Genomic DNA, 14,542 nt, shown 5'->3' with positions numbered 1-14,542 from the left:
CGTATGCACAAACGCCCTCGCGACTAGGACCTCAACGTAACTTGCATGCTCCCCCACCAATCAACTACCCTGGTCCACCTACAGCCTGCACATGCGGCTAAGGAATTGACGCTCACCTCAAGCTACTCTTCTTTTTCTGGGGTCTGAAGCCGAAAACGCCCTGCCCTGGTCGCTCGTCTCTGGTCCCTTGCTATCGCTCGTCCACATCCACGCTCATGCCGATTTGGCATGCCACCTCGCCGTCCGTTTTGGCCAAAATTTCACGGGCGTCACTTCCATCAGTCCATTCTTGGAGTTCCACCTTCCCCCATATTTCAACATCACTCGCCCAGGACCATCTCGACTTCCGTCTCTTGTCCCTCCCCTCCTCATCCTCCCCAATGTCCTGCCGTTAGCCATATTCGCCCTCTTCCCCTTGCGTTTGTTTGCAGCCTCACTTCTGAGTGGTTACACCACTCTTTCAGTCGTTATCCTTTGCTTGTCGTTGTTGTACACACAAACGTTCGATTCCCGTGCTCATCATGGCAGTGTCCTGGTGGCCTTCCTTCGAGCCAAGCACGTGGTTTCGAATGTTCATCGTCTACTTGTAAGTCCAAACTCTTGACCCGAATCTCTCATTGTTTCCTCAGCTCATTCTCCAACAGTTTGTGGCGATATGTCCGCCTGGTGGTCAACCTATGGGCCTTCTGGACCTTCAAGCCAATCCCCATACCAGACAACCCCACGCTCTTCCCCAAAGATGTCACCGTCATTCTACCAACTCTTGACGGAGAAGGAGATGAATTGGAACGTACCATCGCCTCCATCCTCGCCAACGAGCCTAAGGAGATTATTCTTGTGACCATCGATGAGAACCTCCCCAAGGCCAAAAGAACCATGTCCAGGATGCCGGCGGCTCGATACGGCCGAATTCGGTGCATGTCAGTCAAACAAGCCAACAAAAGACGCCAGATGGCCAGAGCTATACCCGAAGTTACTACTAAGATCATTGTCTTTGCCGATGATGATGTGACCTGGCCTATTGAGACGCTGAAATGGATCTTGGCCCCGTTCGAAGACGACAAATACGGCGGCGTTGTGACATGCCAACGACTGAGAAGGGCTGAAAACCCCACATTTACGCAACGCATTTACGGGTTTCTGGGTGCCTTGTATCTGGAACGTCGAAACTTTGACTGCGCTGCCACCACCCACTTGGATGGTGGGGTTCCATGCCTCTCCGGCCGAACATGTGCCTACCGAACCAGCATTCTACAAGACGTCCAGTTCACCAATGGCTTCACAAATGAGCGTTGGTGGTTTGGACAGTATCAACTCAATGCCGACGATGATAACTTTCTCACCCGGTGGATGGTCTCTCACGGTCACTCTACATACATTCAGTATCATCCCAAATGCGAAGTCCAGACCACCTTGGAGGACAACCCGAAATTTCTGTTGCAGTGCCTGCGATGGGCACGCAGCAACTGGCGCAGCAACATGACGAGCTTGTGGACTGAACGCTACATCTGGTAGTAAGTTTCTTCACCTTGATTTGTTTACCCCCACCTTGTACCCCGGTCTTATCGATCTTGGCGCTGATCCCTTCTCCAGTCGTCAACCTTGGAGCACCTACGCCGTTCACCTAACAACACCTGCACCTCCCGCCCTCGTCGGAGACGCCTTGTTATGGCTATTTCTCTACCAAGGTGTTACGGAGTGGCCAACGGACGATGCCAACAAAATAATGTACGCTTTCGCCCTTTGGATGACCTTTTCCAAGTTCATCAAATTAGTTCCTCATTTCGCCCGGTATCCAGTCGACGGTTTTTTGTGGCCGGTTTCGGTCCTTTTCGGCTGGTTCCATGGTGGAATCAAGTACTATGCTGTGGTCACGCTGAGCGAGGTAAGCCTATCGCGTCGAGGAGCCATTGATGTGAAAGCTAACCTTCTTTAGACCACCTGGGGCAGCAGAGCCAACGCTGATGCAAGCGACTCTGGCAGAATGATCAAGCAGAAAAAGTCACCAGGAGCTCACATGCCCACTAACGAAAAGTTGAACGAGAAACACTTGCTTCATGATGACACTAAGTTTTACGCTTATGACTTGAAACGATCTCAAGCGCTACCTGCATAGGGCTTTGATAGCAGAACTCGAACCTCCACACCCATCTCAAGGTCGCTTCAGTTGCTCGCCACTTGCCCGTTGGTAGTTTGCTGTCAAGATTTAATCTTCCGCCCTTCGAGAGAACATCCCAGCCAAACCCAAAATATACCGGCAGCTCTCGAACACGGATACAAACAGGTCACCTGTGAATAATTGGGAGGCAGTTTTGCTTTGTCAAGGCTCTTGCGAGCTCGAGATTTAGCATCTCACACGCTCCAGGAAGCCATCGAGCCTCGTCGACATTTTTGCTCGTTTAGAGACAGATCGTCTTTGTCCACATGGACACTTTCGCCGTTTTATTGCTGGCGTTTCAATTCACACGGGAGGACTTTTCTTTTCTTATCGCAACATGCATTGCAAAAGCGGAGCTTGGATGAATTTGCACATAGCGAGCGAGGGCTTACCGGATCTACTACGATTATGAGACGATGATACGATGAGGCTTGCGCGAGCGTTTTTTTCTCAGTAGAAACCAGGGTCTGGAGGAAACGGGTTTCTTTTATGACGTTGGGATTGATGACGTGGGAACTTTATGGGCTAGAGAAAGAAGCTGAAGACACTGCGCCGACTCTCCTCTTGACTGGAGACATGGCGGGTCGATCAACTTACTAGCTTCCTCGTACAGAGCGGTATTTGAGAGATGGGAGGGAGGGATACTCGACTGAACCAGGCACAGACGTCTCCTCTCTTTTGCATGGCTTAAAATGGGAAGGGAAACGACGTTCAAACACTGGGCGGTGGACTGATATGGATCTTCAAAAACAAAAGAATGTTACTGCTTTTCTCTCCAACCTGACGATTTAATTTTTCCTGTGTTCTAAAGACTTAGGTCCGTGAGGATGATGCTGTCTCTTTACGGTGTAGTTTGTTTTCTGTGGCACGTGTATGGCGATCATCATGTCAAACTCAAATCGTGTGACACATGTCATGGTGGGCGGAAAAGCCAAAGTCATGGGGCCATATGGCCCACACACAATACACAACACGAATTTCTATAAGAAGTGTATGCATGGCCAACTGCAAGTGGCGTGAGCGGAGCTTGGGATGAGCAGAGTACAGTGATGTACATTTATGCACACGTGTGGGCATAGGAACGAAGGTGGAAGACGATTTTGACGACCTTGAAAAAAGGACGAGCTCGATAAATGAGGTAAGCAGCAACGGGAAGATGCCATCCCACGTATGGAAACAATAACCAAGGTAGGAGGAAAGTACGGAGCTGGACGCGAGAAGAGAAACACTTTACCGTTGTCGTTTCGTCCCTGGCACATCCTCTTAAAATCTGGACTGGCCTATGAGTAGCAAATGTTCTCGCCATCCTTTGTTGCAATGTTTCATGCGGGTAAACACGTTTGACCGTCAGCAAGACCTAGTTACAAGTTACTAGCCATTTCTACTGGTGACCCACGAGGGATCGAGGGATCGATCAACGCCAAGGTAATATTGTCTGGGTTGGCGTCCATCAAACTCCCACGCCCCCTCCCCACGCCGTGAGCCTGTCATCTGCAGCAGACCGTTTCTGTAAAAACTATTGCGACGGTTCGTATCTGCCGTGGCAGGTTACACAACATGACGTCTGCGCATCAAGGTCGCCCGGCACATAAGCCAAGATATGTCCAGGGGCCGAGGGTCATGGTTGATTGCATAGCGGGGAGGTTGAGGTCGCCGGGGTACTGCTCACGGCCAGAAGGAACAGGCGCAAGCCGCCACGAAATGGGCCAGGGAGGAGAAGAGAGGAGTCTGCTGGTGGATATATTGGTCTATCATCTATTGGCTCGACGCGCATGTGGCTTCTTGGTGGTAGAAGCTAAGAGCGACAATTTGAATCCTCGTTTCAGAGCAACTTTCTCGTGGTCATCATGTTGAGGATCAAATGTCAACTATCGCTTGTGACTTGCAGTTCAGATACCTCTCTGGTGACGGAGTTCACGCAAACGATGTGCTTGTCGGGCATGCGCCAGGCCCATCCTGCCTGCCTGCATATACGAGCACGAGTCGGCAAAGGTGAGAAGGAAACGGGCGGTAGGAGTGCTGGAGCACTTGATCCTTTCTGCGGTTCATCAATTGCAGGGTGGCTTTACCTAGTCTGCTGCAGGGCAACAGCGGCTCAAGAATGCTTGTTCTTGAGCTTTGGCTGCACAAAATCGCGGCATTATCTTTGATGGCGACTGAGACCGACCAAAATACGACCTTCCAAAGCCGGGGTCCGACGGCAGCTGAGAGTACAAAGGTCTGAGACCAATGGCAAGATCAGGGAACATTGGACGACTGCAAGGTGGTGCATAACGTCTTTCCCTTCAACCTCTAACCTGACAAAGGCGTTGCTCTCTTGCCCGGGAATTCCATCCTAGCAACTAGGATCAGGTATACCAAGCGAACTGGTGAATGGCAGGATGAACTGCTCTCGACGCTGCATATGTGCTCGCGATACATAATCAGAACCAGGGTGCAAGTTTGGCCTGCTGTGGCTGCAGCAGCAGGGGTACTTACAGCAGTGTGATGCAGACCATCATGTCTCTCTTCCCACCTCCCAAGGCAAAGCGAAGGCCTGGGTTTTTGTCTTCCGATTGGAGATGGTTAGCTGCTAGTCAGGACCTTCATCAGCCCCAACCAACGCAATCTCTCGGGCCTCGACTGCAAGCGGCTGGAAATGGATTGCTACTGTGATGGGCACTGGACCTTTTGAGGCATGCAGGGCAAACAACCCTTGGAAACAGGGAAGGAAACATTGATTCCTCACGACGAACCACGAAATGACATCGAAATGACATGATATGTTGACACATGACCAAATCATCAATGCCTTCTGATGGTAGGGATATAACTCAATCAAGGCTGATGAGAATCCGGCTTGATCACCATCTACGTATGGTATGTACTCGTACGTAGGTCAAGTCGGGAACAGACTGCGCCGTACCAGCCAACTCCTTCTGCGCATCATCCCAGACTCGATTCGGCCTGCCTAAGAGTTCAATGTTGACATCTGTTCTTCACTGCGAAGGCCCTTTGGTCGAAAGGGCGAACCACAGCTCTGCACCCATTACTAAATGCTATATTCAATGTGGCTCTACATTTGAAGCGATTCCATAAAACTGGACATGAGTAAATGTACAAAGACCGACAGGATTCTCAGCGTCCAACGGACAACGCACAAGTCGATGCAAAGGGTGGGTTGGTGACCTATTTGCCTTATTTTTCAGCGCCGTCGCCGCCTCCGCAATTCAAAAGAAGGAGGATCGATATCTTCGTCCTCCTTGTCATAAACATCAACTGGATCTTGGGAAACTATTCCCTGCTCTTGATCCTTCATACCGGCCTCTTCAGTTCCCCATACCTCGTTCAAGTCGTCAAATTTTTCAATACCATGATTTCCCAGAAGCCATCTTCCCAGTCCAAGGACAGCTTCATAGGCCTCTTCTCCGGTAGGAACGATATGGGACCTTGGTAGTAAGAATCCATACGTTCCGGTATCCCGGAGTTTGATTTGGTAGGCGAACTTGGTTTGGAGATCATGGTAGAAGAAATCCAACGCGGATCCGCCTTGTTCGCCCTGCATTCTCTTGCTCGTGGCCTTGTCTTTAAAGGTAATGCTCCCTTCACACGCGCTTTCAACGCCATAGTAGTGGCCGTTGGTGAGGCGGAAGGATTTGGCCAGACCTATGGCCACCTCCTCGAGATCCTCGAGATTGGGAGGTTGCACATCGCACGTGTAACTATACGGGTACAGCACCTCTTGCGAGTACGAGTGGAGGTCGAGGTATGCCACAAAAGTGACATTGTTGTTTTCTGTTTGATTGCGAGCCCAGTCTGACAGTATTCGTGCTTCGACAGCGCCAAGCGGGCCGGTGCCCGCATAATCATCACTGCAAGCATTGTCGCGGCCGGTGTGGCCGTCCCAACCAAAGTCGAAAGACCTATCAATGTCGATCCCAGGGCAGAAGGGGATGTCTGTAGACTGTCTGTTCTTTCGCCAGAGTCTGTCGGTGGTCCAAGTGTACTCGTAGCCATCGGGGTTCAGAGCAGGAATAAACACCAAGTCAAAATGATCGAGCAATTTGGTGACATGAGGGTATCGATGGCCATAGCGTGTCACCAGGCTATAGGCAATATATGAGGTGGTCGAGACCGAGATCCATTCCCGCGCATGTGAGCCACCCGAGATGACGAGGGTTTGTCGCGAGTCGTGGTCGCCCTGAGGAATATAGTCCTTTTGTGTGCCTATTCGCAAGGCAGGGATGTCACGGCCTTCTGCTGACTTGCCGATACTGATCAGCTCGGCATGGGTGGGGAATAAAGAGGCAATCAGACGCAGCCACGGGTACAGGACTGATAGGGGTTGATAGTCGTGAAAGAAAAGATCTTGAGGAGGGCCTGAGGTTGATTTCCAACTGTGAGTAGGAACTGGTGAAACCCAGGCTTGATCATGTTCAGATGTCGAGGAGGAGGTTGGATATGTGTCGAAAACAGCTTGAGCGAGGTCGTGCATAAGAGGGGTATATGAGTCGTGTAGAGAGGATGGCAGAAGTCCCATCAGCGAGGGGAGCATATCTTTGGCAACTCTAATATCGACCCACTCGTCGGTCCCTTCCCAGACATCCAGCAACAAGATGGCAGCGGCGTCGGCAAGGGTTTTGGCCTCGTCTGCAGATCTGATTCGAAAGCGCAGCACGACATCATTGCCGTATCGAGTGCGAAAGTGCTGAGGCGCATTGGAGAGATGTACTGAGGATGGTGGGTGGGAGGATTTGGGAGGTAGCGACCAGATCTTCTCAATCACAGCATTTCGGAGCCTGCGAAAGACACCAATCGGTCTATCGTCGGAAAAGTGAGGAGCATGTCGAGGGTGGTGTGAGACTTCGGTGGATTCAGGTGTTGGAAGAGAAACACAGATTGATGGGGAGACTAGGGAAAGAAGCACAACGATAGATTGAAGAACTGGGGCCATGGTGGGCGCAGGTTGGTTGATTAAACAGTCATAAGCGAAAGATATCCATAACAGGAAGAAGTGCGCGGTGTTGGTATCATGAACAGTGAGTGGTGATGAGTAAATTGCAGCGTTGTTGAGATACTCGACATTGATGAAGGAGAGTGCAGAAGTGAGTTGAGGATGACGACTTGGAGTGAATGAGTGAGTTGGTGGTGGTGGTGTTATTTACCTGCGCTGTGGTGCAAATGCAAAAAGCATATGTCGAACACTGGGAGAAAAGCTGGAGCCTTAGAGGCTGAGAATTATTGGTTGCACCCTGCGCACCCAAACTTTGTTCTTGGGGGGGCTTGAACAGGCGAAGTTAATAGGCAAGGTACTCACCAGTGGCACTCTCAAACAACAAAAGCAGTTCTAGTACGTGTTGCTTCTTCGAGTCGGCTTTGGTATGGCCTCGTTGCCAGCGATGCGTTATGTTCTTTCTTGAGAGAGTGTCCTAACCATGCTCTGAAAAGATGGAAGTTCTTCAACATCAGCATTCGCATGTGGTCAGTCCAGTCAGCTAGTCTCATCCTCCGGAGTAGGTGGCTAGGCCCTATTGACTGAGCCCCAACGGCGGGGTCAGCGGTTATTTGTTAAGGGAAAGGCTAGAGATGGGTAGGCGGGCCGAAAAGCAAGTGGGACCAATTGCCACGAGCGAGTGCTGCAATTGTGGGCGACAGCACTACGAGTACCATTGCCACTTACACCAAGACCTGATGCTAGATAAAATCACCAGCAGAAGGAAATCAACGGTTAGTTCTGCGAGATGGTAATGGCTTGATCCAGTAGAACTCTCATTCATCATGCATCTATTCCTGCTCCATCCAAGGAGGATTGATTCTTTTCTATGCACAGAATGCCTCGGATCAGCCCAGCCTCTGGTACCTCAACCACTCTCCATAGATTCAGGTCCATGGTGTGTCGGTATTGTTCGCATTTGCTTCGTGAGGTCATGCTTCTCCCTCGGAAGCTGCTCATCACATCCAGTGTAGTCCAAAGGATGCTTTACACCTTGTATTCTTCCAAACCAGCCCTCCAGATGGTGGCATAAGGGGTCATGCCGTCCTCGCGGAAATCAACCAACACATACATGCCGTTCTCAGCCATGGACTCTCCTTGGTAGATGTCGTAGTTTTCCCAGTTACCAAGAATCTTCTTGGCTGCTGCTGGTGCCTCTGACTGGAACTTCTTGATCTCTTCCTCGGACTTTCCAAGCTCCTTGAGCTTCTCGACCAAAGCCTTCATGTATTCTATCCTCACGTTAGAATTTGATTGTCACCGGGGCATCCAACACTTACTCTTCAATTCGGATTGATATGACTTCTTGGACATACCACCCTCGAGCTTTTGCAGTCTGAATTGATCCGCCAGATCGAGAACGGGGGCGTTGTCACCGGCATCGTCGCCACCTTCATCAGCGTCTTCGCCTTCTGCGGATGGATTCGCGCCATCAAGAACTGTGTGCAAGTCTTAGTCCAAGGTACCCTTTCCAACCGACCAAAAGAAAACCCCACCAAAGTTATCAGCACCCTTCTTGATCATCTGGCCGTCAACCTCCCACAAGCCATTTCCGGCATCGATGATTTTGGAGGTGTCTGAGACGATCTCGTCACCAGTCAGGATATCCTAAGAACAAACATTATCAGTCCGTGGTCGAGCAGATCTCGTTTAAGGGCCGGCTTTCAGGAATATTGAGGGGCGGTGGAATTATGTGTCTTACCCGGTAGATAATCATAGTGAAGGATTTGGGTGGCACGGAAAAAACTTGAAAAAGGATGCCAATGGGCGACAAGATTGATGAGTTTGTAAATGAACGAGAAAAAGATTCTCGCAGAGTTCAAAAGCGCAGGCAAAGACTGGGGATATTCTTTGAGGAAGTGGGAGGGGCAAATGGGCACTACTACTGAAGAGTCCTGTCAGTGGGATCACTGGTTGTTAGAGCATAAAAAAGGACTAGTCCAGAACATGTCCATGATTCTCACGTTGCACCAGCAAAAATTCTCCATCGATCCTATTCGAGAAGGCAAGCCGAGACTCTGGTACTAGAAGCCCGAGGGGCCCATGCATAGGCTTGGCACATCCCGTGACTGACTGGACCACAGTAGTTACAAGAGTCAAGGGTCCATGGTCCATGTGTTGTGATCTGAATTAGAAAGATGGAGTGACAGAATCCGACAGCAGTTCCACCAGACGCAGTAGTGGATGCCTCTCGCTCGTCAGGAGATCTTGTCTCTCGCTCCAGCTACCATATGTTTGTCCTTTCTCTCACGTGTAATCGTATTCGTAGAATGTGCCTATACTGGAAAAGAGGTGGATCAAATCACTCACTACGGCGACATCGGAAATAGCCTTGGAGGAACCTGGCTAGGCGCCTAGCAAGCCTATTTGCTCCCTGGAGAGCCGAATCTTATTAGGGGTGGCTAGGTGGAACTCTCTCGTGTTTATTATTCGAACCCCGTGTGGTGCTCTGCTCGCTCCTTGCCCTCCTCGGCCGAGTTGGCACAGGCACAGCGCGACATCCTGGCACTGAACTCACATTCATCACTCAACTCCACGCCCAGTAGTGGCAAATTCACGCATTCTACTCATCGCCCTTCCTCATCATCTCCAGCAAATCCATTTCAACACCCTCTCCTTCATCTTCTCTCTCCCCCACAGTCTTTTACTCTCTTTTCCATTCCAACTATACAACTGCTCTTTCTCATTTGTGTCGACTCCCCCAGTTTCTTCCCCTTATCAGCATCCTTTCTGCAGGACCCTGCGTCGCAAACTCTTGCCCCCAGTCATTTGCTGCGTCTGTCACCTCATCAACATCCGGAGCCTCCGAACCTTTCCACATTACTCTCAACCAGCCCTCTTATTGTCGCAACTTCTGTCTAGTTCAACAACCTCCTCTGATCTCCTTCGGGTCCATAGTGCATGGTTTCACAATGGCGAATATCACCACCACTCAGAGCCAGAGCTTGCCGCAGCTGCCTTCATACACCCTGTCACCACGACCTGATTTGATCTCTGGAATTCCAGATCCTGTTCTGCAACTGCTCGCCCCTATTATTGCCTACTGGGTCGTCTCGCTTTTCTTCCACCTTCTCGACACATACGATCTGTTCCCCCAGTACAGACTACACACGCCAGCCGAAATCCTCAAGCGAAATCATGTCACCAGATACGAAGTTGTAAGAGATGTCCTCATTCAACAATTGATTCAAACTGTCTTCGGCCTCGGCCTCGCTTATTTTGATCCCGTTGAAACTGTTGGTAAAGAAGAATACGACATTGCGGTCTGGGCACAACGTCTTCGAACCATGCGCGTTTCCCTTCCTACCTTTATTGCCCTCTTGGGCGTAGACTCAGTTGCTCTGGGAAGCAAGCTTGCCTCCAATTACCCCCAGCTGTCAGTCATTGTATCAGGAGGCCCATTCCCAACTCAAGCCTTTACTCCCTGGGAGCATCTTGTGGCAAAAGTCATCTATTGGGCCGTGATTCCTTTTGTGCAGTTCGTCATTGCCATCCTTATTGTCGACACCTGGCAATACTTTCTGCACCGTGGAATGCACATGAACAAGTTTCTGTACACCACCCTTCACTCTCGCCATCATCGACTCTACGTGCCCTACGCATTCGGGGCCCTATACAATCATCCTCTGGAAGGATTCATGTTGGACACGCTGGGTACTGGCCTCGCCTATCTTGTAACTGGAATGACTGTTCGTCAAGGCATGTGGTTCTTCACTTGCTCCACAATCAAGACTGTGGACGATCACTGCGGCTATGAATTTCCCTGGGATCCCCTTCAACGAATTACTTCCAACAATGCTGCCTATCATGATATTCACCACCAAAGTTGGGGCATCAAAACAAACTTCTCCCAGCCATTCTTCACCTTCTGGGACCGTTTTTTGAACACAGCTTGGGCTGGTGGGGATGTTTCGGCCCGGTATCAGCGCGACCGACAAGCTGCACAAAGGAAAGTCGATGCAGATGCCGCAGCTTCGTCTTCAATGATCAGCTCAATGCCCATTGAAGCAACCAAAGCGAGACAGCAGGCTGTTGCAAGTCAAAGGCAGGTCCTAGATGACAAAGAAAATGGCGGAATAAGGGTCATCAAGGAGGAGATTCTTGAAGAGCAAGAAGTTAAACAGACCCCAAGGAGGAGTTCCAGGAGGAAGCCAAGTGGGTTTGACCCCAAATCCATCTCTGACAGAGTGTCTGGCAGCCTTCATGGTAGAAGTCATGCCATCCTCCATGCTGATGGGGCACATTGACCGACCAGGGCTTCAAACCTCAGTTCCCTCGGTCAATCCACCGCATCATGACCAATAAAAGATATCACGTGCTATATCCTCGACTTTTCTATCCAGGCGAAACGGCCATCATACAAGCGTTTGGTATTATGAGGCTCAGCAAAGGCTTATGTGCCTTATCAGTGAATTAATGTGTATAAATAGGAAAGGGCAGGCACCAAGACGACAAGTTTTAATTAGTTAATTGCATACGATTTTCTTATACCCGTCGAACTCGACTGTCATCCCCAGTGTTCACCAACGTCCATGTTTGATATCATATGCAACCACAATCCACGACGCAGGCATGCAGTCTAACGACGCTTGTCTGGTCAATCGTTTTGCAAAGCATTCGGCGTGGCTTCGTGGTTCTGGTTTTGTGCCAGCATACAAAGATCCATTCACCCCTGGACATTTTCTTGTTTTGATTCGACTGGACCATAGAAGGCTTTTCATTGTTACGTGGCCAACACTATTGTTCCTTGCGCTGTATGCTTTGTTGTGCTTCTTGGGAGCAACAATGATGATATGTTTTCTACAAATCTGCCATCACACCTTCTCTGACATCCTTCAATCCTAGCACCACAATTCTGAATGGTTAGTGAAATTCGACGCTTGTCGACAGGTCAAATCACTATTTGTGTAGTGGGTTTAGAGCTTTCTTATCAAACCTCTACCATCAAACAAGCCTAACCTAGCTCGCTTGATGTACCACTGGTGAGTCTGACTGATTCCTTTCCTGATACCGGCCGTTATCAAAATGCGGATCACGTATCGATTACGAGACATTCCTGAGAAAGAAATTCGGAAATTAGCTAATGTTCTCCAGTTCCGTCCCAGAGAGAATCATCAGGATGCCGAAACTCGTATCAAGAGCGACATCAAAGCTTTGCCTTGTAGGCTGAGAGGGCCAGGTCGCCTGATCAGACTTCTATGCCCGTCTCGAATCGATACTTGTCAATGGCACAATGGCATCAATCGATGCGTCGCCGATGTCATATTGCACAATATCCAGCTTGAGGTGGGCTTCCGCTTGAATAATCTCGTCGCACATTCCAAGCTCCTCCAGGGCGATCAGTTGGACCGTATCTGGAGACTTCGGGAGTTGCACGCTCTGTGGTTAGAGCCCGAAAACTTTGCAGAGACTTTTCGCATTTCGCCTAATTGGGTCAAATGGGACTATCAGGCTAACCATTGTGATGCTTGCATCTTGTCTCGGATCTCTGGAAATCTCGAAATCCTGCTCGATCTTCGGTGCATGATCAAATCACGAGCAACAAGCAAGTATGTGGCAAAATATGGTGACCCCCCGTTGCTCAAATGGGTCATGACTTGGATCGAGACCATGTTGTCCTCTGTGGAAAGATCAACCGGCCAGCGCGTTAAAATCACCGACCAAATCGAGATCAATGACCGGCGGTCGGTAGAGTTCAAGCGATTGCGAGCCAGAATTCACATTAAGAAAAAGATGGAAAAGGCAGAAGCTGGTCCCAGCAAGGAGGAACAAGCTCCAGCCGTGCAATCTTCAGGGCACGACCTGCCCGACTCTTTTGCAGATCAAGGTGAAGATATCGTGGCTTCAAAGAAGTCTAGGAGTATACATGTCCCTGCTTCTGAATTTCAAGAGCACATCTCGGACGATGCTCTTTCCGCGATCGACTCCTACGCTGCTCTGAAAAGCTCGCTTGTTCTTCCTATGCCAACAGTCAACGATGACGACGCTCAGAACGCCAGTTCCGGACCAAATCAGCAACCTCGTGTCGACAACGACCAAGGAAGTACTTTTTCCAACCCGCGTGCGCAATGGAAAAAGGGGGCATCGAGAATCTATCCTCATGCTGCCACTTATGTGAACCCTGCGTCCACTGTCGTCTCTAAAGCTACCGCGTGGGATAGTGTCGTCTTTGGAAGTCAATATGCCTCCGGCTTCGACGGGAATGCTCACCCATCGGGCGTGGATCTTCGCTCTGGCGTTCCGGGCAAGCAAACCTCAAGTTCTCATCCAGCTTCAACCATCGTCGATAGCAACGGATCCATCGTGTCATCCACCGGGGGCCAAGCACGAAAGTCGAAGCCATCTTCGCATAGTGACTTCGAGCGCAAGTATGCAGAAAGTGGCAAGCCAGTTCCTCCATCTGCTGCTCCATCTTCTACCTGCTACTCACGCCAACCGAGCAGCTCGAGGGATGCTCGATCTGATCGAACTGCTGCTACGAGCACGAGATCTGGATCGAGCTACGGTCCTTGCTATCCGCCTATTAGAGTACAGGGGGGGAATACTGCCGACTCCTACCTGAAACTGGTGGATCATTCGCCATTTTCCACTGGCCGAGAAGCGCCAGCTTTCAAAGACGTTTCGTACGGTGGTCGCAAAGATAGTCATCGCACACAGCTTTCCTCCAACAACTTGAGCCCAACTACAAAGCCAACATTCAAAGTCTCACATTCAAAGCCGCTCTCAGCCCATCGAGAGACCTCGACGAATCGGCACCGACAGGATAGTGTCGCATTGACAGAAAACTTTTTAAAAGAGTTTGAACAGCTGGAACGAGACCTGAGCCCACACGGACCCGGCTCTTCTCGCCGTCGTATTCATCATGGCCGCAGCCAGGACACCGTAGGAACCTCCATCTTGTATCCGTCCAGCAACACCATCTCGCCAGAATCTGTCGAAGCACTGACTCCAACTGGTCTTAGACCGGTCAGGAACGGTAAATCTCGAGAACAGTCACGGTGCAAGGAGCAGAAAGCATCGAAGCAGCATCAAATGTCGCGAAAGGATAGCTATGATTGCAACTCTGAAGAGTCCAGACGTTCAGCTGCACCTCGGCTCAAGGCTTCAAGAAGCAATGACGTGCACAGTCGGAAGCACCGAGATGCAGCATCGAGTTCAAGAGCACATCACAAATGCACTCCGTATGGAGACACAGCGTCATCCAGGATGGGCTCCCAAGCCACTGGCTGGTCTGACGCGTATGGCGCGGGACTGAAGGAAGGAGAGGATGTGCAATGGTATTATGGTGGCAAATAGAAGACTAGTCACAGTGATGGGATCTTGGGAGGCCAGTTTTCCAGGTACGAAGGTAACACATGGGTAGTAATGGACGTTACGGTGTCCCAAGAGAATGAAAATGTCCACAGATTGTA

The 14,542-nt window shown here is 50.2% G+C and overlaps 5 protein-coding genes across 5 annotated transcripts; 3 read left to right on the top strand and 2 right to left on the bottom strand.

Annotated features, from left to right (window-relative positions):
* Positions 1-208: 208 nt before the first annotated feature.
* On the top strand, positions 209-2,937 carry PV10_01144 (uncharacterized protein). The gene is made up of 4 exons (XM_016365313.1): positions 209-586; positions 645-1,514; positions 1,594-1,885; positions 1,937-2,937. Exons 1-4 carry the CDS (start codon positions 522-524, stop codon positions 2,114-2,116), a joined length of 1,407 nt encoding a protein of 468 aa, XP_016228962.1. The 5' UTR covers positions 209-521; the 3' UTR covers positions 2,117-2,937.
* Positions 2,938-4,947: 2,010 nt separating this feature from the next.
* Positions 4,948-7,277, bottom strand: PV10_01143 (uncharacterized protein). The gene has a single exon (XM_016365312.1). It carries the CDS (start codon positions 7,089-7,091, stop codon positions 5,343-5,345), a length of 1,749 nt encoding a protein of 582 aa, XP_016228961.1. The 5' UTR covers positions 7,092-7,277; the 3' UTR covers positions 4,948-5,342.
* A 395-nt stretch (positions 7,278-7,672) lies between these two features.
* On the bottom strand, positions 7,673-9,145 carry PV10_01142 (uncharacterized protein). The gene is made up of 4 exons (XM_016365311.1): positions 8,833-9,145; positions 8,627-8,738; positions 8,411-8,569; positions 7,673-8,362 (listed from the first exon to the last, which is right to left on the bottom strand). Exons 1-4 carry the CDS (start codon positions 8,845-8,847, stop codon positions 8,118-8,120), a joined length of 531 nt encoding a protein of 176 aa, XP_016228960.1. The 5' UTR covers positions 8,848-9,145; the 3' UTR covers positions 7,673-8,117.
* Positions 9,146-9,570: 425 nt separating this feature from the next.
* On the top strand, positions 9,571-11,629 carry PV10_01141 (uncharacterized protein). Its single transcript, XM_016365310.1, has one exon. The coding sequence runs from the start codon at positions 10,043-10,045 to the stop codon at positions 11,375-11,377; it is 1,335 nt and encodes a 444-aa protein (XP_016228959.1). The 5' UTR covers positions 9,571-10,042; the 3' UTR covers positions 11,378-11,629.
* On the top strand, positions 11,606-14,499 carry PV10_01140 (uncharacterized protein). The gene is made up of 2 exons (XM_016365309.1): positions 11,606-12,112; positions 12,225-14,499. The coding sequence occupies exon 2, from the start codon at positions 12,654-12,656 to the stop codon at positions 14,424-14,426; it is 1,773 nt and encodes a 590-aa protein (XP_016228958.1). The 5' UTR covers positions 11,606-12,112; positions 12,225-12,653; the 3' UTR covers positions 14,427-14,499.
* The last annotated feature ends 43 nt before the right edge of the window (positions 14,500-14,542 follow it).

This window comes from Exophiala mesophila, assembly GCF_000836275.1.
Source record: "Exophiala mesophila strain CBS 40295 unplaced genomic scaffold supercont1.1, whole genome shotgun sequence".
NCBI classification, from domain to species: Eukaryota; Fungi; Ascomycota; class Eurotiomycetes; order Chaetothyriales; family Herpotrichiellaceae; genus Exophiala; species Exophiala mesophila.
The sequence above is the reverse complement of the archived record's forward strand: the minus strand, read 5'-3'. Positions and strand labels throughout refer to the sequence as shown.